The sequence below is a fragment of the Trachypithecus francoisi genome, unplaced genomic scaffold (genome assembly GCF_009764315.1).
Source record: "Trachypithecus francoisi isolate TF-2019V2 unplaced genomic scaffold, Tfra_2.0 Lachesis_group10, whole genome shotgun sequence".
Taxonomy (NCBI): Eukaryota; Metazoa; Chordata; class Mammalia; order Primates; family Cercopithecidae; genus Trachypithecus; species Trachypithecus francoisi.
In genome coordinates this window covers 34,935,462-34,962,400 of record NW_022681455.1, presented here as the reverse complement: position 1 = coordinate 34,962,400, position 26,939 = coordinate 34,935,462, and the positions used below count along the sequence as shown (strand labels likewise).

The window sequence follows — 26,939 nt, the reverse complement described above, 5'->3', positions numbered from 1 at the left end:
GAAAAGTAGGGAGGAAGAGAAAAAGACAAAAAAGCATAGAAGAAAAGGGGAGAAAGAGCAAAGGGAAAAAGAAAAAGGGAAACAGATGAGTGACAGATAGGGACAGCAGCAATGGGGAAATGCATCGGTAGGAAGTGAAGTGGCAGCGGCAGGAAGGGCGCATTCCCCTTGCTTTCCAGCACCTGTCCAGTTAGAGGCATGATAGCAGCAAGGGACCAGCAAGCGGGAGAGAACACACCAGTTTTCTCATCACCAGTCAATTGCAGAGCCAGGACTAACTCCCGCTCATTCACAACACTGTGGAGTTTCTCCTGTTAGCATCAAGACCGTGGAAATGCATATAAACATACATACATCTATACACACACACACTGCATATATATATACACACATGCATATACACACATCTATAATCTAGGCTAACAAAAATCACTTCGACAGAAAGGCCAAAACTATTTATTTACGGCTGCCTATAAAATAAATGAGATTATTTTTAAAATATGAACAAATTACCTCAATATTACCAGACCACCTAAACCCAATGGAAATTTAAAGAGTGTTTCATCTAGGATAAAAGTTGTGACTACTGCGTATACTTGGAAACAACTTAAACAGACATTCCAGGCCCTAATCTTTCCCCAGAGGTAGGAGTGTCACATTCTTGTTCAGGGCGGGAGGGCTTTGCTCAGCACAAAAGACTACACAGCATGCTTGTTTACATAACAAGGAACAATGCACACTGCAGAATATGGCGTGGGAAATTTAGTCATCATCAGTAGAAATGCAAATCTCCTTATTTTACATTCTTCTTTTTGCACACCTAACCCCCAAGGGTTAAACGCAGCCAAAGCCTCTATGGAGTTGAACCAATCAGCTTGTCTCTTGATGACATCATGCCTCCAATGGGACAGAGCTGGAAAGGGCGAGGCAGCAAGGCCACTTCTGGACTTGGCCTGAAAGGGTGCCCTCCCAGTTGCTGCCACTTCACTTCTCAGGAAAAGGATTCAAGAGCCAAGGGTCTCCTCAGCTACCATTTCAGACAAAGCTAGGACATTCCCAAAATCCTGTGCCAGAAATTATTCTCAGCTTATACAAAATGCATACAAAGCAAGTCCCTGCTCTTCACCCATCTCCCACTTATTTAATATTTATGAAAGCTGATTACAAAACACAAATTTATCATTTAAGCCTTTAGCCAAGTTTTAAATGACTCCAATGTTTATGCTAAGCAGACAAACAGCCTTCTGTGGTTTTCTCTTTCATAAACTTCAATCCCATTCAAAGGCAGGTGAGAGGCTGATCTGGTCATCACAAACTTTTTATCCATTCAAACCACAATATGACCAGAAAGATGTTTTTGTTCTTCCTACAAGGTATTTATCTCAGATGTTAATTGGTGCTGGTTGTGTGTGCTGTGGGTACCTCACACTGTCCAAGAGACAGAGGATGAAGACACACAAAAAGGAAATTCTGCCACAGGAGCACACAGCTGAGATGCTGAGGACACTGCCAGCTTGATGAAGGGAAAACAGGTTTCTTTCCTATAGTAGGAAGTGGGAAAGGCTTAAAGTTTTGGATTTTTAATTTTGTTAAATTTACATATTTTTATTTGGAAATGTCTGTATCAGTGCAGAAAAACACAGTTTTAGAGACACTGGATGCCATTACTTTATATATCATTAGTTTATTATAAAGAAATAAAGTTTAAATAAAATTTATAAATTTAGTTTATTATAAAGAAAGACATGGAAATTATTTATATGATGAAATATTTCAGGACTTCAGTGGAAGCAGCAGCTTCACGTAATGTCATTTCAATAGTGATTTATTTCTGTCTGCATTCTTTCCAAGAATGTCACCATCTTTAAATAAGAAATAATCCTGTCACCTAGAACTACTTTGGTGCCTCTATATTCTGCCAGAAGAATTTTGTCTCCAACTTCCACACTAATTGATCGAATCTCTCCACCCTTTCCTTTAAGGCCTGATCCAACAGCTACCACTGCTGCTTGTGATACTTTTCCGTGAGATTTTCCTGTAGGCATAATGCCTCCTTTGGTTACAGTTTCAGCTGCACTCCTTTCAACCAATATTCAAAGAGTGAAAGAAATTTCCTACATGCTGGTCCGGCCATGACTCCACTGCCACAGCTTTGGTGCTTCCAGTTAAATGATGAATTTCTCCTGCTTCCCAGCACTCTCAATATCTAAGCCTTGTAGTTCATTTGCAAATGAAGATTAATTTACAATTTATATGCTAGAGCCATGTTTACTGCTCCAGCATACAGCCATCTATGCTTGCTCAGAGTTGATTGAAACAGTGCCAAAAACTGCTATGTCACTCAGGGTTCCTGCAGGAAAAGACGGCACAAATTGTGCACCTGCAGGAACTTAATAATGGGATTATTTACACAGGTTTGGGTAAGGTGCAGGGAGGGGAGCTAGTCACAATAAGGAGCCTTAGGTCAGAAGGGTCAAAGGGAGGGACCATTTACTAGAACCCAGAGAGAACAGCTATTGGGAGAAGGTCCCTCCCAGGAGTGGTGGCTTTCAGTAGAGGAACACAGCCAATCCAACAACCCCTTGGCCTATTAATGTACGACACATAGGCAGATAGAAAAGTGTAGGAACTGGACCTGAAGGGCAGGTGGAAAATGACCTGTGCAGCATCTAATGGTTGGAGAACAGTTTCAACAACAACAAACCAACCAACCTTATGATATAGCTATACAAGAGAACACTCAGCCTTTTTAGAATGATGGTCTGAATCCAGATCTTATTGATGCTGTCATGGTAAGATATCTACAACATGCAGTAACTAGTAAGAAAAGCAAATTATAATCAGTAAATACACTAAGATACCAAATTTGAATATGTATTAAATGTTAACAGAGGTTAAGTGTGCATGGAGGGATGTAGGTGAATTTCTCACTCCTTATCTATATATTTTTAAAGTTTTACGGCCGGGCGCGGTGGCTCAAGCCTGTAATCCCAGCACTTTGGGAGGCCGAGACGGGCGGATCACGAGGTCAGGAGATCGAGACCATCCTGGCTAATACGGTGAAACCCCGTCTCTACTAAAAATACAAAAACTAGCCGGGCGACGTGGCGGGCGCCTGTAGTCCCGGCTACTCGGGAGGCTGAGGCAGGAGAATGGCGTAAACCCGGAAGGCGGAGCTTGCAGTGAGCTGAGATCTGGCCACTGCACTCCAGCCTGGGCGACAGAGCGAGACTCCGCCTCAAAAAAAAAAAAAAAGTTTTACTTATGTACACCTTCTCAGTTTGTCCTCTATTATATCCTAAGCATCATTAAGACAACAAAGAGTGCTTTGACTTGACTGGAGAACACAGAAAATAACTAGTGAAGCTTGGATTCAGATCTCCTCTTAGGCTGAGCTCTTCCAAAGGCAAACTATGACTTCTTTGTCACCAAAAATACAATAGAAAATAGGAAGAATGCTAGTGTCATTAACAGATATGATCACAGAGGTTTACCTTAACCAGGCCATCTTTCAGAAGTCAAGTTGCTCAGGGTAGTTCAACAGGGCTGCATTAACCCACAACAAGGAGCAGTCTGTATTTGGAGAAAATGACTCCCAGATCTATCAGACATACATGTTCCCCAACTGGAGAACATCATCCCAACCAACCAACCAGCCAGCCAGCCAGCCAGCCAGCCATTTGCTGGCCATTATGTAGAAGAATATATTTGAAAAATAAATTGTAGAGAAGGGTGTAGATTTCTCTACAACCTCTCTTCTCCTCTCAGGGAGTTCAACAGAAAGCTCGTTAACTTCTCAAATGAGAACAATGGGGAAGGTGCCTGCCCTACTTTCTCAGGCTGGGTGGGCTCTCCCATCCCGGCAGTGAGGCAGAGCTGTGTAGGAGGATCACCAGTTAAAGGGTTTGAACTCCAGTGGTTCCCCATGACTCTGCCACCACCAAACAACAAAGAAACTCCTGCAAAGAGCTCTGCCGTTTTGTTTCTTTGTTTGTTTTGAGACAGAGTCCCACCCTGTCACCCAGGCTGAAGTGCAGTGGTATGATCTCCGCTCACTGCAACCTCCACCTCCTGGGTTCAAGCAGTTCTCTTGCCTCAGCCTCCTGAGTGGGTGGGACTACTGACACATACCACCACGTCCGGCTAATTTTTGTATTTTTAGTAGAGATGGGGTTTCACCATGTTGGTCAGGCTGGTCTCGACCTCCTGACCTCAGGTGATCCACCTGCCTCGGCCTCCCAAAGTGCTTGGATTACAGGCATAAGCCACCATGCCCGGCCTGAGCTCTGCCTTTCTTAAGGTCTGAAGGCACTCCAGGCCTCAGTTCCCATTCTCGGAAGCTCCAAGCACAATAGTAACATTAATATCTACCACTTAGTCAACACTTTATGCATGCTAGGAACTATGCTAGGCAGTTAAACACATCTCTAATTGGTAAAATACTCTGAAACACAGATCTAACTGCCTCAGTTTCACAAATAAGAACAACAACAGTGAGCTTACTGAGGTTGTCCATGCACCGAAGTGGAGATGGCGGAGCTGGGGCTCAAAGCTGGACCTGCTGACTCCCGAACCTGAGCCCATCTGCTGTCCTGCACTTCCTTCTAGGAACAGCGTGAGGGGCTCCCACCCCACAGCCTTCCTTCTGCCTCCCCAGGCCTCACAGTGAGGAGCTGAGCTAGGACCGAGCACTTTCAGATCCTTCAGAGCAGAGTTCCCCACATCCCGGGGTCCAAGGACAACAAAGAAAAACATCAGCAAGGACAGGATATGGCAAAGCAGGCTACCGGCACTGGTCAGGGATAGGGTGGGAAGCAGCCATTAACTAATGCCCTATTCCAGGAAAGCCTGCCAAGGCCCTGGGTTTAGGGCCAATCACTGGGGGAAACACTTTTGGAGTTTCTCTTTAGAGAGCGATATCCACAGAAACCAAGTATAATATCACTAAGAAACAACACTGAAGGGTTACACATAAGGGGCCCTGTTAATGTTTAGGTTGTAAGCAAACCTTGGTCTTCTGAATTCTTTCCAGTAAGACCTCAATTGCCTTTAAGTTTTTTCAAATTTAAAATGTAGCAGGGCTTCTGCATTTCAGTCACACTAGAGAACTGGCCCACAACACCTAGATCTTGGATAGATCTAGATCCCTGGGCCATTGCATGCACTTGCAATCTTTATCTGCACAGGTGATATCAGCAAATGAACCTCCTCTCGATGCAAAGAGACACTGGCTTATGAGCCCACACAGCCAACCTCAAGCCCAGCTTTGCCCAGGTGATTTTGTATTTCTTGGCCAGGAGGAAACAGTGGAGCCCATAAGACTGCCCAGAAATGCTGCATGTTAACAGGACATAAATATCCTGGGAAGAATTGCCCAGCACTGCTGACCTCTCCTTAGGAGCCATAAGGAAGAGGTGATTCATTGGACTGGTAAAGCTGATTTCCAGCCCGTTTAAAGGATTCTGAGACACTCACTGCCTTGATAGCATATCTAGGAGTCATCCCTCAGTATCCACAAGGGATTGGTTCCAGAACACCATTTGGATATCAAAACCTGTGGATGTTCAAGTCCTTGACATGAAATATTACTGCATATAACCTACATACATCTTGTATATTCTAAATCATCTCTAGATTACTTATAATACCTGATACAATGTAAATGCTATATGTAAGTAATTGTTATACTGTATTTTTATTTGCATTATTTGTTATTGTTGTTTTATGTTTTTCTCCCGAACATTTCCATCCACAGTTGACTAAATCCACAGACGCAGAAAACCATGGATATGGAAGGCTGGCTGTACTCATCCCTTGGCCTGATGCTCGAGGCCCTCTCACTACCTGGTGCAAATCTCGCTTTCTACCCTTATTTCTCATTCTGCCCTTACACACACTCAGCACCCTAGAGAAACCAAATGACCTGAGCTTTCCTGGCTCCACGCCTCTGCTCATGCCGCTCTCTCCACCCACTTCTCCTCGTCCCACCAGCTTCAATCTGGTTTTAACCATAAGACTTAGTCTTTTAATTCCATGTCAAATCCCACTGCTCTAGTGATCGTTCCTGAATCTCTTCCCACCCTCTCATACCTCCTGTCTCCACTCCCCCACCCACTGATTTTTTTAAAAATCTCAGACCCGCGTGAGAGTCACTGATGTTTTTCTCTCTTGACCTCTGCAGCCATTTCAGAGCACACTGCACTTATCTTCACCCGCCTCTTAAATTTATCTTAAACTTTTCCTACAGCTGACTGTAAATTAGTAAAACTCTGTTTTAAAAAACAAAGGTAGAGCACACATTCCTACAAATATACATACTCCAGTGTGTAATCTCCCGGCACCCCGCTCCCCCAAGCTATCTCACTCATAGTGATTTTCCACGAGTGGCCAGGCATCTAGCACAGGCTCACCAAATCTTTGTTTACTAAGCAATGAAAATCTTCTGCACAGGATTCCTCTGTCTCTGCCTAATCAGACTCTTAAGCTTCATCTTCTACCTTATCTGGAGGTAGTGCTGGAAGCACAGCCCCCGCCCCCAACCCCGTTCCTTCACTGGAAACAGACTGGCTTTGGTTTACATAACTTTCCAGCACCTACCCAAATAGAGTTGGGTAGGGCATTAAGTCTACAGATTGTTCAAATGGACATGTCAGCTGTAGTGTTCGCTTCCTCTTGAAGAGCTAAATGCAGTTCTTGAAATTATTCCTCAGAGACAGACCCAGTCCACTTCAAAGGCAGCTTCCACTCAGTAAGAAGCTTGCAAGGGTGGTACTTTTAACATTCCCAGGGTGTTTACCTATCTTTGAGAAACACATTCTTCTGCTCAGGGAGACATGCCATAGGTCGCTGAGAAATACTTCGGTACATATTTCCAACTAATAATGGCTATGAAAGAAAACTGGGCCTCTGACTCCCAATGTTTTCTACTCCCTAATCTTCGTTTCCTGAACCACTTAGCCCTCTTCTGCCTGACCAATCTGGGAATGTGGGATGGGCAGGACCCTTCTGCTGGAAGAAGTATTTGGCCTTCCAGGACAGCACAGTAAGAATAATCATGGAGAAGCAGGGACTAGAAAAGCCTTCCTCTTGCAGCTGTAAAAAGGAATGAGATCGTGTCCTTTGCAGGCAACATGGATGGAGCTGCAGGCCATTATCCTGAGTGAATTAACACAGGAACAGAAAACCAAACAGTGTAGCATATTCTCCCTTAAACATTGGGTACTCATGGACATAAAGATACAACAAATAGACACTGGGGACTACTGGAGAGGGGAGGGAGTGGGGGCAAGGGCTGAAAAACTAACTATTGGGTACTATGACCACTACCTGGGTGATGAGATCAATCGTATCCCAAACCTCAGCATCAAGCAATATACCCATGTAACAAACCTGCACATGTATCCCCTGAATCTACAATAAAAGTTGAAATTATATATATATATAAAAAGAAAAGCCCCCTGTCCTCCCCTAAACACCCCATCACACCTCTCAACTAACCCTGGATCTTCTCTCTTCCTCCTGAAGGACTCATAGGAAGTACTCCAGCTCATCTTAAGCATCTCCAGGGTGAGCATGATTCTCTCAATGGGGCTGATGGGATCCAAATATTTCCAAACAGCATGTCATTTCTAGAAACTGCCCCTCCCTCAGCCCTGCTCTGCTGGGGCCTCCACCAGCTAATTTAACCATTAATGGACCTGTCTTCTGTGATCCACGCTACCTGAGGCTCGCCTCTTCCTACGATTGTCAGAAACACATTAGTTACAGAGTGAAGGAACCAGAGCAACCCTGCCCAGATCCTGGGCCTGACAGTTGGCACTCAGGGGAGCTGTGGTGGGCTGCGGCCAGCCTGGCCAGCCCAGCTCCCTGTGACGTCATGTCGGCCTTACCTCATCCCACTCCGAGGCGAAGGAGGGTGACTTCTCCAGCCTCTTCTTCCCAATGCTGCAGTTGGATAAGGACTCGCTCCGACTCCCCATGGTAGCGTCCTCTGTGGGTGAGCAGGTCAGGAGATCAGAGTCAGACTTGGACAAGCTGCGGCTGAGTTTGAGTTCAGCTTTAGGTTTGCTGGTGGGAGGGGCTCGGCTCCTGGCCCCACTCCGGTCTCCTTCCTCAGCACCACCAGGGTGCGGAGATGCTGTGTGAGTCAAAGTTTCAGGGTGTGAGCGGCTGTTGGTGGTGGGCAGGCCTGTTAGGTAGCCCACTCTCTTGCTCTGGTCCAGGGCACTGGGTTGGGAGGCTCCAGGAGCATGCACACCCGTCTCCTCCAGCTGCATGCTGGCCTTGTGGCAGGCGCCCTGCTGGGGGGACCCGTCTGGATGGCTCTGGCCAGCAGTACAGAGCAGCTGGAAAGGGTCCTGCCCCACCTCACACACCGGGGAGGAGCCGTGGAGGAGGCCTGAGAACTGCTCTGGGACCTGCCCGTCCTGCCCCTCCGCAGAGTCCTGGCTCCGGCTGCTGCTGCTCCGCCTGTGGTCTTGGAGTGGACGGAGAGACAGAGAAATAAAAAATTAAACGTGGCAAAAATCAACAAAGTTCCAATGCAGCAAGCATACGGCACAGCAGAGGAATTCACAGAGAAACAGGAGAGAAACTGGATAGGCTGGGGAGGGGGAGAGGAAAGAAGAGAGAGGAAGGAAGACAGTTTTCATATTGTTCTTAATGTTCAATTTGTACCCAAAGTCAGAGCATTTATGAAATTCCAAACACTGGCCTGATTAATGCTATCTGGCAGCCTTCCCTGTTGTTAGATTTCTGTTAACATTAACGACCAGACCTTGCTATATAAGGCGAGAAGAGTGTTAACTATAATCTAGAGAAAGGACACGAGTCAGGACAGAGTGAGTGAACATGGAGCAAAAGTGAGAGCACCAGTGGCCAGTGAGCAAGCGCGAGCAGTGAGACTCACTCCTGGAACATCTGATACATTTCCATAAAGGCCAAAGTGTTATTTAAAGGCCACCCGCCCTCCCTTCCTTTGGCAAGCAGCAACAGAAAAAAAAAAAAAAAAAAAAAAAAGAGAGGTCACGATCCACAACCTGCAACTTCTGGAATTCCTTAACAGAAACAAAACGGCAGAGAAATAACTGCTTCCTTCCTCCAAGGAGGCCATTCCGAGTTCCACGCCTCATCCTTCCTTCCTCAGGGAGCACAGACTTTTCTTTCTCTTTTTTTTTTTTTTTTGAGAATGTATACAACTTGCTTCTTCCAAAATCTCCCAGCTGCTCATATTTGTTTAAGTTTAACCTTAGTTGATCCACTGAAAACAAAATGGTCTAATTTGTCAATGCCAGGAGACATTTGCAGTTCTCTCGACTTCCCCAACATCCTAGAAATCTGACACTACTAGCTCAGGAGGCCAACTACTACTGTACACTCAAATACCTCGCCCTGAAGTAGCATAAATAGTTGGTCAAATCAGAATCTAACATCAGCACTACACTGGCACACCCAGGGGCTTCCCTTACATGAACTCAGTCCCATTAAAGATTTTAACCCACATCATCAGAGTAAATAACATTATGTTCTGCACTAGCTCACATTCCGTAATATTCAACTTTATCTTCTCTATACGTGGAATCTGTTGCACCTACAACAAACAATTCCCTAGTCTGCTCAAAACTCTCAAGAACTATTCATGAGCTCAGAGAATCTTAGAACCAAAAGGGTCAACTATGTTTACAGATGAGAAGTCTTAGTGGTTACCCCAGGTGGTGGGGGAGAAGACTTTAACCCAGGAGCCTGAAGATCTGGCTCTGGTCCTGGCTGAGCTGTTCTCTAGCTGTGTGGCTTGGCAGTGATTTCATCTTATTGGGCCTCAGTGTCTAAAGTAAGTGGGCTGGGCTACATGATACTTAAAAATCCCTTTAGGCCAGGCGCAGTGGCTCAAGCCTGTAGTCCCAGCACTTTGGGAGGCCAAGACGGGCGGATCACGAGGTCAGAAGATGGAGACCATCCTGGCTAACATGGTGAAACCCTGTCTCTACTAAAAAATACAAAAAACTAGCCAGGCGAGGTGGCGGGCACCTGTAGTCCCAGCTACTCGGGAGGCTGAGGCAGGAGAATAGCGTAAACTTGGGAGGCGAAGCTTGCAGTGAGCTGAGATCTGGCCACTGCACCCCAGCCTGGGTGACAGAGGGAGACTCCGTCTCAAAAAAAAAAAAAAAAAAAAAATCCCTTAATGTCATGATAGTGATGAGAATCCAGGTCTCCACCATGTCATGATGGTACACTTCTCCCACTTAGGGAGACGAGGCCCCTGCTTGGGTACCTCTCCTGTTGCTGCCTACACAGTTCCCACTCTCCCTCATCAGCACGCCTGAAGGCCCAAAGCCCCTTCTTGAGGTTCAGGTCTGCAACTGGAGAGGGTAGCCAGATGAGGAGGGGTGCAAAATGAAAAGTGCTTTATAAACACAACGTACTAAAACACAGTCTCCAATGCCCATGCATGACGCTACTGTCCTGTAACAGTGGTTCTTCCAAAACAGGCTTTAAGAAATAGTCTCAACAACCAGCTCCCACAGTGAGCCCAACTCGCTGAGGTCTGAGCGGCGATACATTTCCCCCATCTCTCCCCTCTCCTCCCGGCTCCAGAAGAGCAGTTCGGTCTCCACAGTCTGTTCAGCTTTTCACGAGTCTAGAGAAGTGGCCAAGGGCAGCCAATTAGCTCCGCTTTATGGCTCTGATTACTTATCCACAGGAGCACAGAAGCACCAACTTTGGCATGTCCCTCCTCTATACTTTATTTTTTTTGAGACCTAGTCTTGCTCTGTCACCCAGGCTAGAGTGCAGTGGCACACTCTTGGCTCACTGCAACCTCTGCCTCCTGGGTTCAAGTGATTCTCCTATCTCAGCCTCCTGAGTGGCTGGGAGTACAGGTGTGTGCCACCATGCCCAGTTAAATTTTTTGTATTTTTAGTAGAGATGGGGTTTTGCCATGTTGGCCAGGCTGGTCTGGAACTCCTCAAGTGATTTGCCCGCCTTGGTCTCCCAAAGTGCTGGGATTACAGGCGTGAGCCACCACCCCCTGCCACTCCTTTACACTTGACCACTTTGAGACTTTCAACCCCAACTCAAAAATGCTATACCCCAAAGGTCAGGTCCTGAGCAATGAACAAGCCCTGAAAACTTGAATCCTTTAGGGAAGAAGGAATGTTGATTACACAAGAGTTTCACATAGCTTAACCGAGGCCCCAGGAAGCCACGACTCATGGCTATGAATATTATTACATACAACAACTGGCAGTCAGAACAGAGCTACCCAGTGGTGTTGCGTGGTGGGGCTACAGTCAGGATGACACATGACCACTTAATGTGGCTCAGGTCAATAGTACTTCGTAGGAGAAGCTGATGGGGACAGTTAATCAGGCTGCAAAATTTGCCATCTCTGGGATCACATTATAATGGCCAACTTCCTACAGATCCTGGCCCAAGGTACAATGTCCCTCTGCCTATATTTGAATGCAAGGTGACTTTGATAAAAGGAGCACAGGCTTCTACTGCTTTGTATCAACTTCCAGCTTCATATTTAACAACTAGGAGCTAAGGGACCAACAATGAAAGAAAACACCATAGCTCAGAACTGGGGGCCAGCCTGGCTCACACTGCCTGGGTGGACCTCAGAACTCAGGCCACAGAGAATGTTCCAACTGCTGCTGTGGGAGCCAACAATGCAGGCCCTGTGAAACAGCCACCCATTCATGCTAGCTATCAATGATGAAAGAGAGACAGATGCCAAGGGCTCAATACCAGACACAAGCCAGGGGGAAGGAAGTGGGCAGAAGGAAAGAATGGAAACTTATGGAGGAAGGAAATATGTGGTGTGGAGGAAGAGTCTCTGAGGGTCATAATCCTATTAGAGAAACCACAATTCACCAGTATTGTGTGGAATATAAGAAATGATGGAAAGAAATTCTTATAATCATATGACTTAGCCAGGCAATTCCTAAGAAAGACACTTTGGTATCTGAAAAGCTTGCTGAGATCTAAGAGCCTAAGGCTGGTGTTCTCGTTCCCATTAAAAACTACATCCAAGGCCAAGATGAGTTTTTTTGGCAGATCAATGGGTGGGAAAAGAATTACTCAATGGTTTCTTCCTTCTGCAAAGTAAGGATAATATAAGGTCTCTTAGGGACAAGGTGCTAACAATAGAGTACACTGATCAAGAAGCAGTTCTTAAGCAAATCACTTCTTTGTGCAATTCTGGGATCTTAATTGGGGGATTGTTGTGGTAATTAAATTATACGTGTAATGCATTAAGAACCATGTCTGGCACATGCCACACTCTCAACAGATGTTAAAATTGTTATTATCCTCCACACAGTATCCGTTACAACACACTTTGCTCACAGATGAGACCAACTACTTCTCCGTTCCTCACAGGTCTGTCACAAGGATCATCAAAGATAAGGCACATGAAAGTACTGTGTAAGACATAAAGCACTTCACAAGCATTCATTACCTTCACCATCCTCGCAACTCTGAGCAGCAGAAGGAAGGGACAGAAGGTAATATGGTGAGAGGGCTGAAGTGAGAAACTCTAAGACAGGCCCCAGAACTGTCACTGTAACCACTCATCCCATCGGCAAACGTATGAAGTGTCTGACCTCAAGAGGCACCCAGGTGATATGAGGATAAAGAAGCCGGGTGTGGTGGCTCACGCCTGTAATCCCAACACTTTGGAAGCCTGAGATGGGAGGATCGCTTGAGCTCAGGAGTTGAAGATCAGCTTGGGCAACATGGTGAGACCTCATCTCTATAAAGAATTTAAAAATTAGCTGGGTGTGGTGGTGCACACCTGCAGTCCCAGCTACTTGGGAGGTTGAGATGGGAGGATAATTTGAGTCCAGGAATTCAAGGCTGCAGTGAGCTATGATTATGCCACTGCACTCCAGCCTGGGAGACAGAGCGAGACCTTGCCTTCCCCAAAATAAAATAAAAATAAAAATAATTAAAAAAAAAATAAAGACACCAAGTCTGCCTCAATAGATGCTTTAAGACAGGCATAAACCATATGCACGGCAGATAAAAAGGAAAGTCTGCTTACTTTGAACCAGAAGGTTTCTCAGAAGAGGTAGCTTTCGAGCTGAGCACTGAAGGAGAAGTAAGACCTTGTCAGGCTTACAGAGAAGTAAAAATACATTAGAAAAGGCAGAGAAGGGGCAGGTGTGGCAGCATATGCCTGTAATCCCAGCACTTTGGGAGAATGAGGGAGGAGGATCACTTGAGCTCAGGAGTTAAGAGACCACCCTGGGCAACAAACCTTATGCCAGGGACTAGTGAAGTTGCAGAAGAGACCCTTAGGCCTTTCTCCCACGCTACTTCCCATGTTCCCCGAGCTCTGCCCTTCCCACAGTCTGCCCTTCTAGGAGAGAAACAAGGAGATAAAGGCACAAAGGGAGGGAGGCCTGCTTCTTATGCTACCCATACATCAAGGCCAGCTGCTCTACTCAATAAGGCACACCAGCATGCTAATTCCCAATCCCATCAACTTGTGATCCTCCTTCATTTTCCTTTTACCCTGGGAGCTACCGAAGCAAGGGGTCTTCTGTGCTGCATTTTAATTACTATGATGAGCTATGGGATCTCAAGGGCTTTTGAATAATAACATTTTAACATTTACACATTTTCATTCACCTCTGCCCACTTAAGGCTGAAGAATGCAGCTCATGTGAGGAGTTGCTAACTCAAATCAACCCTCAGGCCCAGAGAAGAAGGCTGGGGGACCCAGTGTCCCGGTTGTTTTGTGTTCTCTGTATCATTAGGATTGGAATCCTCCAGCTGCCTAGTGACTATGGTGAGCGTCAAAAACCATGGATGTGCAAGAGAACTCCCAAGTACATGGCTGCTTTCAGAGGGTCACCAGGCTCTCCCTGGAAGGAAGGTCCTGACTAGGTTATTCAGACATTTGCTGAAGACTGCAATTTGATAAGACAAATAGACTGACAGTTCGTTTTGGTCCATGCAACATGAGAAATAGAATAAGAGCTAGATGGGGATTCAAGAAGCCCATGTTTTAGTTCCAGCCCTGTGACTTTTCCTCTTTAGGTCTCTTTCAAAAAATGAATGCCTGGGATGCATTCTCCAGGGCTTTGGAATTTAGGCTGATTTGAATCTGTGATTAAATGACCTCTCTATGGTCCCTTCCAGTTCTATGATGTCAAGAACATGAATAGCAGCAAGGCTTTTGATGAAATGGTTTTAGCCTCGTGGTTAAAAGTATAGGCTTTAGATTCAGTCACACTAGGGTTTAAGTCTCAGCTCCAATACCTAACCTTTTCTTCCTCAGCTCTGAAACAGGGACAAAAATAGCCCTACCCTGAAGATCTGTCACGAGATATACAATGACATAATCAACATAAATGAAATCAGCATGGCAGCTGGCCCGTGGGAAGCATTCAGTAAATGATAGCTGCTATCATTATCACCATTTTTCATTTACAGTCATTTCTGAACTCTTAGCTCATCATGCCAACACTGCACACAGAGGCTGGTTTCCCTTCTCCTGACTCTGCAAAGGAGACTGATTTCTTCTGAGTAGCCCTGTTAATGAGGCAGAATAAAACTCAAATGCCAGGGAAGGCCAGTATTTTTGCAAGTTTGGTTAGGGATTACATGTAACAGCACAGTAGAAAATCTTCAGACTAGAAGCCATCTGTACTCACCTTGGGGCCCATAGGTATAGCCCAGCTTTGGGACTTAAGACTGTTTCACAGTGAGTTGGTCTTGATTATCTCATTATATCTCCCCCACTTCCCTGAACTCCTGAAGAGTCTGTTCTCTGCCTGTCATTGGACCTCTGACCTCTGGCCCCCAAACTTCCCTAGTTTTCAATATACCAGCTTTGCCTGGATCAGCTTCCAACCAGCCATGATTTCTAACCATGCCTAATTTAATAGCACATTTGCTGTCTTTGCTCCCCTTGATCTTCTGCCAGTTCCTGTACTGGGTATTCATAGCCATTTGCTTTCTCTTCTCCAGTTGCTGGAATGTTGAGCCCTTTTAAATACTCAAGAAACAACTGACTTGAGTCCTCTACCAATTCACCTAACTCAGCTGGCTTCCAACAGCTACTACTTATTGAGTACTACTCCTTCTGTGCTAGACACTATGCCAAGCATTTTCTTTTTAATATTCACAACAACCATGAGGTAAGAATTAGTATCCCTTCTACATGTAGAAACTGAGGCTTAAAGAGGTTAAATGATTCCCTAAATAATGGTCACCATCCAGTAAGTGCTAGAAAAAGAATTCAAATGCCAGCCTGATTACCAGGCCCAGTAAGCTTTTCACTCATCTCTTGAAAACTATGTAAGATCGATTTCCTCATCTCTTCTGCTCTCTTTAAGCCATCATCTTTACCCACAGCACCCGCACTTTTTGGAGGACAATCACATCAATTTCCTGGGAAGACAGATCAAACTTTTTAATGACTACTCTCAACACCATGTAAAAATTGGGGGGTAATTTCATCACTTCTCTCCTACCTTAGAAATTAGACCCCATTTAGGATTTACCAATGGCCTTCTAACTGCCTAACCCTTTTTCTAGTTTTCATTCTTCTAGCTCTTTCTGTAGCAATGGATATTGTTTGCCCATTGCTCCCAGTACCCACTCCACCCTTCCTTCCTTGGTTATGGGACTTTTAGACAGCTTCACAGCCACCTAGACTAAAGACAATTACTTCCCACCTCCTTTGTAGCTAGGTGTAACCACATGACCAAGTTCTGGCCAGTGGGTTATAAGTGAAAGTGGCATGTGTAACTTGTGGGAACTATCTTTAAAGTGACATTCTCCCCTTTCTTCCTTCCCATACTGATGGCTTGAACTTGGATAGCCATCTTGAACTATGAGATGGCAGAAGGAAGACTGGGTCCTTAATGGTCATAAACTGCCATTAAGCCCAGCGATCCCACTCTGGACTTCTATCTTGTTCAAACCACAGTTATTCAGGGTTTTCTGTCACATTGAGCCTTGGCTCCTAAGATATTGCGTTATCCCAGTTATCTTCCTACATTTCTTTCCCCTTGTGCCTCTAAATATAAGCTCTACTCTTTAAAAAAAAAAAATTACTATTATTTTAGAGACAGGGTCTCACTCTGTCACCCAGGCTGGAGTTCAGGAGGCTCAACCATCTGGGCTCAAGCAGTCCTTCCACCTCAGCCTCCAAGCAGCTAGGACTACAGGTGCACACCACCACACCTCACTATGTTGCCCAGGCTAAGTGCTGTTTTGGACCTCTTCAATCTCTCTCGTCTCTCAGCAAAGGATTCTTTTTTTTTTTTTGAGACGGAGTTTTGCTCTGTCACTCAGGCTGGAGTGCAGTGGCTTGATCTTGGTTCACTGCAACCTCTGCTTCCCAGGTTCAAATGATTCTCATGCCTCAGCTTCCCGAGTAACTGGGATTATACACATGTGCCACCATACCCAGTAAATTTTTGTATTTTTAGAAGAGATGGGGTTTCACCATGTTGGCCAGGCTGGTTTTGAACTCTTGGCCTCAAGTGATCCACCCATCTCAACTTCCCAAAGTGCTGGGATCACAGGCAAGACCCACCGTACCCGGCCTGGATTCTCTTTTATGTTAAGAATCACCTCAACTTGGATGATTCCTAAATCCATATTTCTAATCTTCACATCTCTCATCAGACTCATATTTCCAAGTGTTTATGAAGTATCTTTACTTGGATGTTCTCTGGTACCTAAAACACCTCAAACATAACACATTTGAAACCGGACTTAACATCTTCCCTCAAACATGCCCCTCCCTCGATTCTCTATTCCTGTTAGTCGTACATTATTTTCTCAATTAACCAAGCTCAAACCTCGGAATCATCCTGAAATTCCTCTCCTGATTCCTATACATTTTGTTCCATGGTCCTGTTAATTCTGCTTCTTCTATACCTCTCCCACTCATACCTCCTTTCATATAACTTCCTACTCTCCCTCTAGTCTGGGCTCCAATTACCTTAGAGAGACTCTGTGAAGTCTCTTGACTTTAGGGCTTTCCCGCCTCCAGTCTCCCAATCTAAGCAATCTAAGAGTCCACAATTATGTATTTCTGAAGTGTGGCTCCTATCCTGTCACCTAATTTAAAAAGCCTCAACAACACTGTCTTGGGAATAAACAGTGACGCTGGAGTCCAATGCTCTATGACAAGTTCCCTTTGTTCCAGCCAAACCGGATTACTCTTACCATTCTCCAGACATGTTCTCTATATCTCCTCCCATCATCTCACTGTTGTCTGTGCCACTCCTCCTGCCTGAAATGCTCTCTCCTTATCAGGTATAACTCTATCTAGATATAACTCTATCAGGTATAACTCTATCTAGGGGTTCAGCTCAACTGCGATTTCGTTAATAAAGCCATCCAAGATCTCTTACACTGACATAATTTATCCCTCTTTTGGACACCAAAATTACTTTTTTACCACTTTCATATGAATTTAACATATTCTGTCATCTTTCAGTTATTTTACATATGTCTCGTATATAAATGCATAATATATATGTATATAAACGGCTGTCAATACATCTGGTGGAGGAAAATTTAGAAGCATAGTTCATAAGGCTTGGACTTGTTCTACAATGGAAAGAAAATTAAACTATTCCAACTCAGAAATATAAATTAGTAAGAAGACAGTTATACAGCAGGACTTTGGGCAGGAGCTCCTCTAACGCAAGAAGATGAGAAAAGTAAAGTGCAGTGGCTTGTGCCTGTGACCCCAGCTACATGGGAGGTTGAGGTGGGACTGCTTGAGGCCAGGAGTTCGAGACTAGCCTGGTCAGTACAGTGAGAATCCATCTCTAAAAAATTTTTTTAGCTGGGCATGGTGGCACATGCCTTTAGTCTAGCTATTCAGGAGGCTAAGGCAGGAGGGAGGATTGCTTGAGCCCAGGAGCTGGAGACTGCAGGGAGCTATGACCACACCACTGCACTCCAACCTAGCAATGGAGCAAGACCCCTGTCTATTTAAAAAAAAAAGATGGCGAGAGAAGAGGAAGCTGCTGAAGATAAGGCTTAATTGTCAAACTGTCTCATTTATATGTCTTCCCTTTGGAAAAAGCATCCAAACATACTCCTGGGTATTTATTTTGAAAATCTAGCCTGGACTTCTTGGTAAAGATGATACATTGAACACAGATACCTATTTTCTCTTCTTCCTGAAATCTCATTAAACCAACAGTAAAAGTGGGACTACAGTTGGAAGCACACTGAGAAAACAATCCAAAACTGGCACAGGAAAAGCCAAGACTTACACTCTAGAATTCCCCAATAGCTAAGGAATTGGTACTCTGATGTAGGAGTAAAGGGAGAAGCTAAAAACCATTTCCTCCCCTTTGGAAGGATTAAGGTCTTCATACTGATGCATGAACTGTGCACAGACTCAAATGCATAGCTCTTAGCAATACTGACTTAATCTCAAAAACTTCTGAAGTGTAGCTGCACGCCAAAAAGTCCACATATATCACTGTCTTCAGATAATCATTCATCACTGTCCTCTGTTAAGTACCACTTTACCTGGACCCAAGCACTATTAGTGGATGCTAAAGCACCACAGAAAACACGATGGCTTTTAGAGCTCTTGGCTATATTCCCATTTGCTATCAAACCTGGAAAGTTGTCCACTATTTCTCTGAGTGGTAATATGTCCAGAACATCCAGCGAGCAAAGAATTAAACATGAAGGAGAAATAAATGACTATGCTATACAAAACAGGAATCACTGTTCTTGGTTATGCTTGCCCTGTATGATAATTTCAGAAGACTTTTTCTACATTTGAAATAATTTAACAGGAATACCCAATTAAATAAAACTACCATAAAATCACATGGGCCTCGAGTCTTTTTGGAGGATGGGCTTTCAAATTCACAGATCTATTAAGGCTTTCCACTTCTGTCAGCTTTTGTCATTTCTATAGGCACAAATGGCATTTCTTGGTGGGAAAATTATTCACTGTGAAGGACTGTCCCGCATAGTATAGGATGCTTAGCATTCCTGATCCCCAGGGGAAAAATGCCAGCAGCAACCCCACCTTAACCAGTCATTGTGATGGACCAAAACTCTCCCAAAACAATTCTAAACGCTCCCAGGGGATGGCAACAACTCTGATTAACCATATACAATTTATTCCTATAAATCATCTTATTATTAATTTTTAAAATCTCTTAATTTGACGTTATATATTCTTTTTTGTCTTTGTTTCTACTCTTTTTTGTGGAGAACAGGTTCTCACTATATTGCCCAGGCAGGTCTCAAACTCCTGGGCTCAAGCTGTCCTCCCGTCTCTGCGTCCCTAAGAGCTGGGATTACAGGTGTGAGCTACTGTGCCTGGCTATATTATTTTTTGAAGTTTTAATTTTAAAAATTTTTTAAATTTTAATTTTTGTGGGTATATACTAGGGTACATGAGATTTTTTTTGTTTTGTGTTTTTGTTTGTTTGTTTTTTGAGACAGAGTCTCGTTCTTTTGCTGGAACTCTCGGCTCACTGCAAGCTCCGCCTCCTGGGTTCACGCCATTCTCCTGCCTCAGCCTCCTGAGTAGCTGGGACCACAGGTGCCGCCACCACGCCCGGCTGATTTTTTGTATTTTTAGTGGAGACGGGGTTTCACTGTGTTAGCCAGGATGGTTTCGATCGCCTGACCTCATGATCTGCCCGCCTCAGCCTCTCGAAGTGCTGGGATTACAGGCATGAACCACCCGCACCCTGTCGAGATGTTTTGATACAGGCATACAATGAGGAATAATTACATCATGGAGAGTGAGGCATTCATCCTCTTAAGCATTTATCCTTTGTGTTACAAACAATCCAATTATACTCTTTTAGTTATTTAAAAATGTACAATTAAGAATGTTCTTTTTCTTTTTTTTTTGAGACAGAGTCTCAAAAAAGAGGCGCCTCCTGGGTTCAAGCGATTATCAGCCTCAGCCTTCTGAGTAGCTGGGATTACAGGTGTGTGATATCACGCCTGGCTAATTCTTGTATATATATTTTTTTGAGATGGAGTCTCGCTGTCACCAAGGCTAGAGTGCAGTGGCATGATCTTGGCTCACTGCAACCTCTGCCTCCCAGGTTCAAGCGATTCTCCTGCCTCAGCCTCCTGAGTAGCTGCGACTATAGGCGCGTACCACCACACCCGGCTAAATTTCTGTATGTTTAGTAGAGACAGGGTTTCACTGTGTTAGCCAGGATGGTCTCCATCTCTTGTCCTTGTGATCCACCTGCCTTGGCCTCCCAAAGTGCTGGGATTACAGGCATGAGCCACCACGCCCGGCCAAATTTTTGTATTTTTAGTAGAAGCGGGGTTTCACCATGTTGGCCAGGCTGGTCTCAAACTCCTGACCTCAAGTGATCCACCCACCCTGGGCTCCCAAAGTGCTGGGAATACAGGCATGAGCCACTGTGCCCGGCCAAGAATATTCTTTATAGCATCCTCACGTGTAGTGGTTTTTTTTCTCTTTCTTGATCAAAATTGTCAGAAATCTTTAAAAAAATACAAATTCATTTTAATGATCAAGTCTCTCTTTTTGGTTTCTTCTACTTTTCTTTCTTTCACTAAGGTGTAGCACACATAACATAAAGTATGAGAAATATACTATCTGCTTTTATCTCAATAATTCCCTAACGATCTCTTACTACTCTCTGCTACTTTCTTTTGGTTACATTTTAATCTTTCTTGTTGTTTAACAAATGAATTTAAGAATATAAACTTTCCTCTGAGCACTACTTTGGCCAAATATTACAGGTATTTAAACAAAGTGTTTCTACTACCACTAATTTCTATGTAGAAAAATAGAATAAAATAGGCAACTCACAGATTAAACACAAAATGCTAATCAATAAGGTAAGTTGCTCAGTTCCAATGACAAATAGCACCTTTTTTGCTTATCATGGTGGAAAACATTAAAGACTGATAATACACCACATTGGTGAAGGTATGAAGAGCGTATTTCTCTTCACCATTAAGGGAGGGCAATTTAGCTCCACCCATTAGATCTAGACATGCACATACACTCTGACCTGCTAATTCTACTTTCTGTCAGTCTTTTTTAGAGACATACTCTTACATGTATTTAAGAACACATGCACAGAATGTCCACAGAAGCGTAATTTATAATGGAAATCCTGGCGACAACTTCAACACCCATGAACTGGAGAAGGAAAAAATGAGTTATGGGATATTTAGCTAGATTTTAAGAACTAAGATAAAATTGTATCTGTGCTCTACAGACAAGGCAAATACAAAATGCAAGTTCACAAAAAGTTTGTAAAATACAATCCCATTTTAGCTTAAATACAAACAAAGAATTTCACATAGTCACTTTTGTATAAAGATAACAAATGGTCTGAATCATATATACCACACTTTCTTTTTGAACTCTGTGGTTAGGTTAGGATGGTATTATTTTGCTATTAAAAGCCAGTTACTTAAGTTTTTTTTTTTTTGCAGATATGGGGTCTCACTATGTTGCCAGGCTGGTCTTGAAACCCTGGCTTCAGGCAAGCCTCCTGCCTTGGCCTCCCAAAGTACAGGGATTACAGGTGTGAGCCACCATGCCCAGCCTACCACATTTTCAAACGATGGTCACCTCTAGCAACTGTGAGTAACAGGGAGGTGAGAAGAACCTTAGCATTTTATTTATATTCATTTCTGTATTGCTGGAATGTTTTTTTTTTCTTCCTCAGTAAGCACATACTAATAAGATAATATAAGAATGTAAATTTTAAAAATTAAAAAAATTTATTTTAGAGATGGGGGGGTCTTGCTATGTTGTCCTGGCTGGTCTCCAACTTCTGGGCTCAAGTCCACCTGCCTCGGCCTCCCAAAGTGCTGGGATTAGAAGAGTGAGCCACCGTACCCAGCCTAAAAATGTAATTTTAAAAATTTCCCACCCCACCCCTCACACATTGTAGTTTTTTGAATTATACTAAGGCAGGGTTAAAAGCTCTGGTAGTCTCACTAACATGGCCTTTTGAAAACTGATCAATTAATTCATAAAAGCTGCATAAAACAAGACATTAAAGGAAATGCAGAAAAGATTCAGTAATACCTACAACATGGTCTGCTGATGTGCCTCACTTATACCAACCTTAGCAGGCACTCCTTCTAGGTAAGCTTTTCCTGCCAGGCTGCCAGGATAGGCAAGGCTTCTGAGAAACTAGCAGAGCCCATTTTTATATTCACTGTCTCAGCTATTTTGTCTGAAAGCTCTTTGAGTGATCTAAGCAGCAAGCCTTGAGACAGGCGCATCCCATAGCCTGTGGTTCAATTAAATCTGCTTCTATACCACCTACTCACAACACTTATCCCAATATAGAAGAGTTGGAAGAAACCAAAGCATAGGAGGACCAGATGTATAGCCAAAACTCCTAATTGTTAGTTCCTTCCTTAACCTAATGATCTCTTTATACGGGGATACAAAATCCCTTTCAAGCACACTTGGTAACTAAGGACACCAGCCCCACTTATGAAGTTAGTCTAACCTTCCACTCTTCTTTCTTCCAAAGGTTGAGTCAATTATCTTGTAGTGGTTCCAGATGAAACCTTTGAAAGAAAGAAAGAATTGGAATCTCCCTCCTCCATGATGCTAAAAATTATTCCTTCACTAAGAACCATTTTCAAACAGAGCATTAATTAATTGCTTGTTTTTTAAGGGTTAGTTTATTAAGTGTAATTTATTATCAATTTTATTATCAAATGACTAGAGAGGGCATTGGTGCCCTCTTCACCTTTTCTAAATGTTTTAATTAAAAATCTACCAGTATGGCCAGGGTTGGTGGCTCATGCCTGCAATTCCAGCACTTTTGGAGGCTGAGGCGGGCAGATCACCTGAGGTCTGGAGTTCGAGATCAGCCTGGCCAACGTGGCGAAATGCCATCTCTGCTAAAAATCAAAATTTAGCCAGACATGGTGGTGGTTGCCTGTAATCCCCTCTACATGAGAGGGTGAGGCAGGAGAATCACTTGAACCTGGGAGGTGGAGGTTGCAGTGAGCCAAGGTCATGGCATTGCACTCCAGCCTGGGCGACAGAGCAAGACTCTGTCCCCCCCCAAAAAAAAAAAAAAAATCTACCAATATGATTGGAAGGCTCAATATAGTTATCAATTTTTCACTATCAATATAGATTCAATATAAACCCAATCAAAATCCCAGCTGGACTTTTTGTAGAAATCAACAAGCTGTGCACATTGACTAAGAACTAGGTGGTGGGGTGGGGAAGAAATCAATAAGCTGATTCTAAATGGGAAAGACAATGGAACTAGAATGTCTAAAATAATTCTGAAAAAAGTAACAAAGTTGCAAAGACAATTCAATAGAGAAAGGAAGGTCTTTTTCAACAAATCATGCAGAAACAATTGGATAGCCATTTGTAAAACAATGAAACTTGATCCATACCTCACACCATATATAAAAATTAACTCATAATTGGTCATAGACTTAAATGTAAAACCTAAAGCTGTAAAATTTCTAGCAAAAAAACATATAAAAGATTGGTGGCTGAGCACAGTGGCTCATGCCTGTAATCCCAGCACTTTGGGAGGCTGAGGTGGGCGGATCATGAGGTCAAGAGATCGAGACCATCCTGGCCAACATGGTGAAATCTCGTCTCTACTAAAAATACAAAAATTAGCTGGGCGTGGTGGTGCGTGCCTGTAGTCTCAGCTACTTGGGAGGCTGAGGCAAGAGAACTGCTTGAACCCAGGAAGTGGAGGTTGCAGTGAGCTATGATTGGGCCACTACACTCCAGCCTGGTGACAGAGAGAGAGACTCCATCTCAAAAAAAAAAAAAAAAGATTGGTGACCTTATCCATATTTTAAAAAAGGATAAATTGAACTTTATCAAAATTTAGAGTCACTTCTCTTCAAAACACACTGTTAAGGGAACAAAAAGACACAGATGGGGAGAAAATCATGTATCTAATGAAGAATTTGTATGTAAAATATATAACGAATTCACAACCTAATAATAAGAAAACAATCTAATGTTTTTATTTTTTTATTTTTTTTTATTTTTTTTGAGGCGGAGTCTCGCTCTGTCGCCCGGACTGGAGTGCAGTGGCCAGATCTCAGCTCACTGCAAGCTCAGCCTCCCGGGTTTACGCCATTCTCCTGCCTCAGCCTCCCGAGTAGCTGGGACTACAGGCGCCCGCCACCTCGCCCAGCTAGTTTTTGTATTTTTAGTAGAGACGGGGTTTCACCGTGTTAGCCAGGATGGTCTCGATCTCCTGACCTCGTGATCTGCCCGTCTCGGCCTCCCAAAGTGCTGGGATTACAGGCTTGAGCCACCGCGCCCGGCCCAATCTAATGTTTTTAAATGAGCAAAAATTTGATAGACATTTAATTAGATATTAAGGATGGTGACTAATCACATTAATTGATGCTCAACATCATTAGATATTAGGAAAATGCAAATTAAATCCAGAATGAACTAACATTGCATATCTATTAGAATGGCTAAAATTTTAAAAACCTGACAATATTAAGTGCTAGGGATGATATATATAGCAAGTAGATGTACATCAAATCTCATACACTTCTGATAGGAACGCAAAATGGTATAATCACTCTGGAAAATAGTTTGGCAGTTTCTTATAGAGTTAAACATATTATATATTTCACGTGAAGTTAAACATCTATTGCTGGGATACTCAGCAATCCCATTCATAGGTATATATCTAAGTGAAACGAAAACTTCTGTTCACACAAAAACCTGTAAGTGAATGTTTATAATGATTTTATTTATAATTGTCAAAAACTGTAAATGACCCAAATATCCCTCAGCTAGGGAAGAGTAAACTGAGGTATATCCATACAATGGGATAATAGCAACAAAAAGGAACAAATTATTGATATATGCGATGACACGGATGAATTTCAAATGTATTAGCTAAGTGAAAGGGGCCAGGCTCAAAAGGCTACAGATTGTATGATTCCATTTATATGACATTCTGGAAAAGGCAAAACTATTGGGACAGACATCAGAGCAGTGGTTGTCAGAAACAAGGGAAAGGAGTGGGGTTGACTACAAAAGAACACGGGAAAATCTGGGGGATGAAACTGTTCTATATTTTTATTGTGATGGCAGTTATACAACTCCAGCTGTCAAAATTCACAGAACTATACACAAAAAAGGATAAATTTTACTGTATCTAAATTACAACTTTTTTTAAAAGCTCCAAACGGAAACCATAAAATACAAAACAAAAAAAATCACTATGAAAATGACCACAATGTCTGCATGCAAGAGAAAACCTTTTAAATAGGACCATTAAAAATAAAGTCTACAATGTCATACGCATATGCACACGTTCTCTTTGCCACCCTCTAAGCACTGACAGATCTAAGCAAAGGGCATTTCAAAGGAAACCATCTCATCCTCTGTTCTTACCTGAACCATGGAATGTCTTAGGGTTGAAAGAAGGTACGCATACCCCATGAAGGCCCTAATACCTGCAAGCTGTAGAGAGCTGGGAAAGGTCACTAGAGTTCCTTCAAACTGCAGTGGGAACTGCATTGCCCCTTATTCTTCCTTAGAACAGGAGTTGACACAAATTCCCCAGCAGTGCACACTCACCTCTGTCGTGACTGCACTTATATCGACAGGCTGGATCTCAGTACTGCAGCGCTCACTCCCTTACAGAGGAAACTGAATTTTGCAGAGGCAATGAAAGTAGGCCAAGGCGACAGAGCACTCTAGTTACAGAGTGGCAGCCAATCACGGGCCCCTCCCCAGGAGTGTCTCACTCTGAGGTCAGGACTCAAAAACAGAGTCTGTGCCGTCAGCCTGAACCCAAAGGGACTGACTTGTTGAGCTTGTTTTTCCACAGCATTAACTTGAGGGTTTATGATTTAAGACGCCAAATCAATCTCTGCCATGGGGCTGGTGGTCTCTCCTCCCACAGTTTGCACCTAGTCTGACTTAACCTTCTCCTTGCTTCGCATGCTGAATGTGGCAGCCAACTCCAAGCTAGAGCATATAGGTCACGTATTGGAAATGAAAAGCCATAATGTACCCACCATCCCAGACTGTCGTGAAACCCAACCGCCACAACCCAAAGAATATCATAGTTACAACATCTTCCCCTTCCACTCAGGATCACACACTTTAAAAATCCCTTTGGAGTTGGTTCTGCCAGGAGTTGTGGGGAACGTACCTTTTGTTTTTCCATCCACCGACACCACTTTCTTTGTCTCTGCTGTTAACAACAGTTCATAAGGGTGTTCGTCTTCTTCCTGGGCTGCACTCCCATGAATTCTAGGTCTCATGGACAGAACCTAAGGGAGAGAAACATCCAGTATATTTTGTGCATGTGGCTAATATCAAGACAGGAGTGTGGAACATATTCAATTATTGGCTCTTTTTTCATCTAAGAAGAAGAAATGTGGAAAAGAGAAGGTGAATAATTCAAGTGTCACATAGAATCACAACTGCATTTCTGGATATATACCTGTATCTCTAATCTGAATGGCCTTTGACTAGAATATACCCATTTCTGAGGATCACCTGAGCCTGGAATTTTGAGGCTGTAGTGAACCAGGATTGTGCCACAGAACTCCAGCCTGGGTGACAGAACAAGATATTGTCTCTAAGGAAAAACGAAAACAAAAACAAAACCAAAAAAACAAAAAACTCCCCTTTCTTTGATTTTAGTCTTCAAAAAGTGCAAATAAAATCCAAGATCCTTCCTTTCTTGCATCTCCCATGCCTACAGTGTTCCGCATGATCTCTTTTCTGAGGCTAATACTTGCCAAGCAGCTCTTAGCCATGCTCCATTGTGAAGGAAGACCTCTTCCTCCATGTTTCTTTTCTAATATGCACATATACTATCCAAAGACTGGAATCCTTCCCACCTCCTCAAGAGGAAACCAAAATGACTTCCAATTGACCCTCAACACTTAATGTTTACTAGAAACAAACCTGTCTGTAAGTTCATCTT

General features: G+C 43.5%; 1 protein-coding gene and 1 pseudogene across 9 annotated transcripts in view; both read right to left on the bottom strand.

Moving 5' to 3' along the window:
- Positions 1–26,939, bottom strand: part of ANKS1A (ankyrin repeat and sterile alpha motif domain containing 1A) — a 199,569-nt gene that overhangs the window by 67,699 nt on the left and 104,931 nt on the right. For all 9 annotated transcript variants that reach the window (XM_033216862.1, XM_033216865.1, XM_033216867.1 and 6 more), the window contains 2 exons: positions 26,157–26,277; positions 7,890–8,476 (listed from right to left, as the gene is read on the bottom strand). In XM_033216862.1, the coding sequence (XP_033072753.1) occupies positions 7,890–8,476; positions 26,157–26,277 (708 nt within the window). The remainder of the gene's footprint in view (positions 1–7,889; positions 8,477–26,156; positions 26,278–26,939) is intronic.
- On the bottom strand, positions 520–2,953 carry LOC117087089 (annotated as a pseudogene).